We start from the raw sequence: 500 nt of genomic DNA, 5'->3' as shown, positions 1-500 counted from the left end.
ACATCATACGTTCACCGATTTATCTCATGATGGGTGTCAAGTACTGTACGTCTCATAACTGATAATATGGTCATACTACATAAATCTGACGGTAAAAGAGATAAACATTATTCATTTTCAGTTATAGAATTATTAATTCCCACCTAATTTAGAAATAAATCTCACACTGAAAAAATATAATCTTGAAATCAAATATTTATGAATACCACACCTTCAATGGAAAGACAGCTTTCACATTAAACTGCAAGCGAAGGTCCTCCCCTCGGTACCCGCGCTCAGGTACTCATGAGACTCCGGGTGCTCTTGGGACCCTGGCTGAGGCAGACACACGGAGAGTCTGTCCTTGTTCTCGCAGGTCTGAAAAGAGTTATCTTTTAATCGTTGCGAGAGATAGCAACAGCCCGTCGAGATAGGCTATCTCTGTAGCTGGGCATGTTATGTGGGAATAAGCGCAGAATAAGGTAAGGATACACAAGGTAAGTTATTTATGCTTATACATT

The 500-nt window shown here is 40.0% G+C and overlaps 1 protein-coding gene across 1 annotated transcript in view; it reads left to right on the top strand.

Moving 5' to 3' along the window:
- The first annotated feature begins 285 nt into the window (after window positions 1-285).
- LOC119587375 overlaps window positions 286-500 on the top strand; it is an 8,569-nt gene continuing 8,354 nt past the window's right edge. Inside the window, exon 1 of the mRNA XM_037936118.1 lies at window positions 286-355. Coding sequence (XP_037792046.1) covers window positions 286-355 — 70 coding nt within the window. The remainder of the gene's footprint in view (window positions 356-500) is intronic.

This window comes from Penaeus monodon, chromosome 22 (assembly GCF_015228065.2).
Source record: "Penaeus monodon isolate SGIC_2016 chromosome 22, NSTDA_Pmon_1, whole genome shotgun sequence".
Classification (NCBI taxonomy): domain Eukaryota; kingdom Metazoa; phylum Arthropoda; class Malacostraca; order Decapoda; family Penaeidae; genus Penaeus; species Penaeus monodon.
Note: the sequence above shows the minus strand (reverse complement) of the source record. Positions and strands in the feature narration are given on the sequence as shown.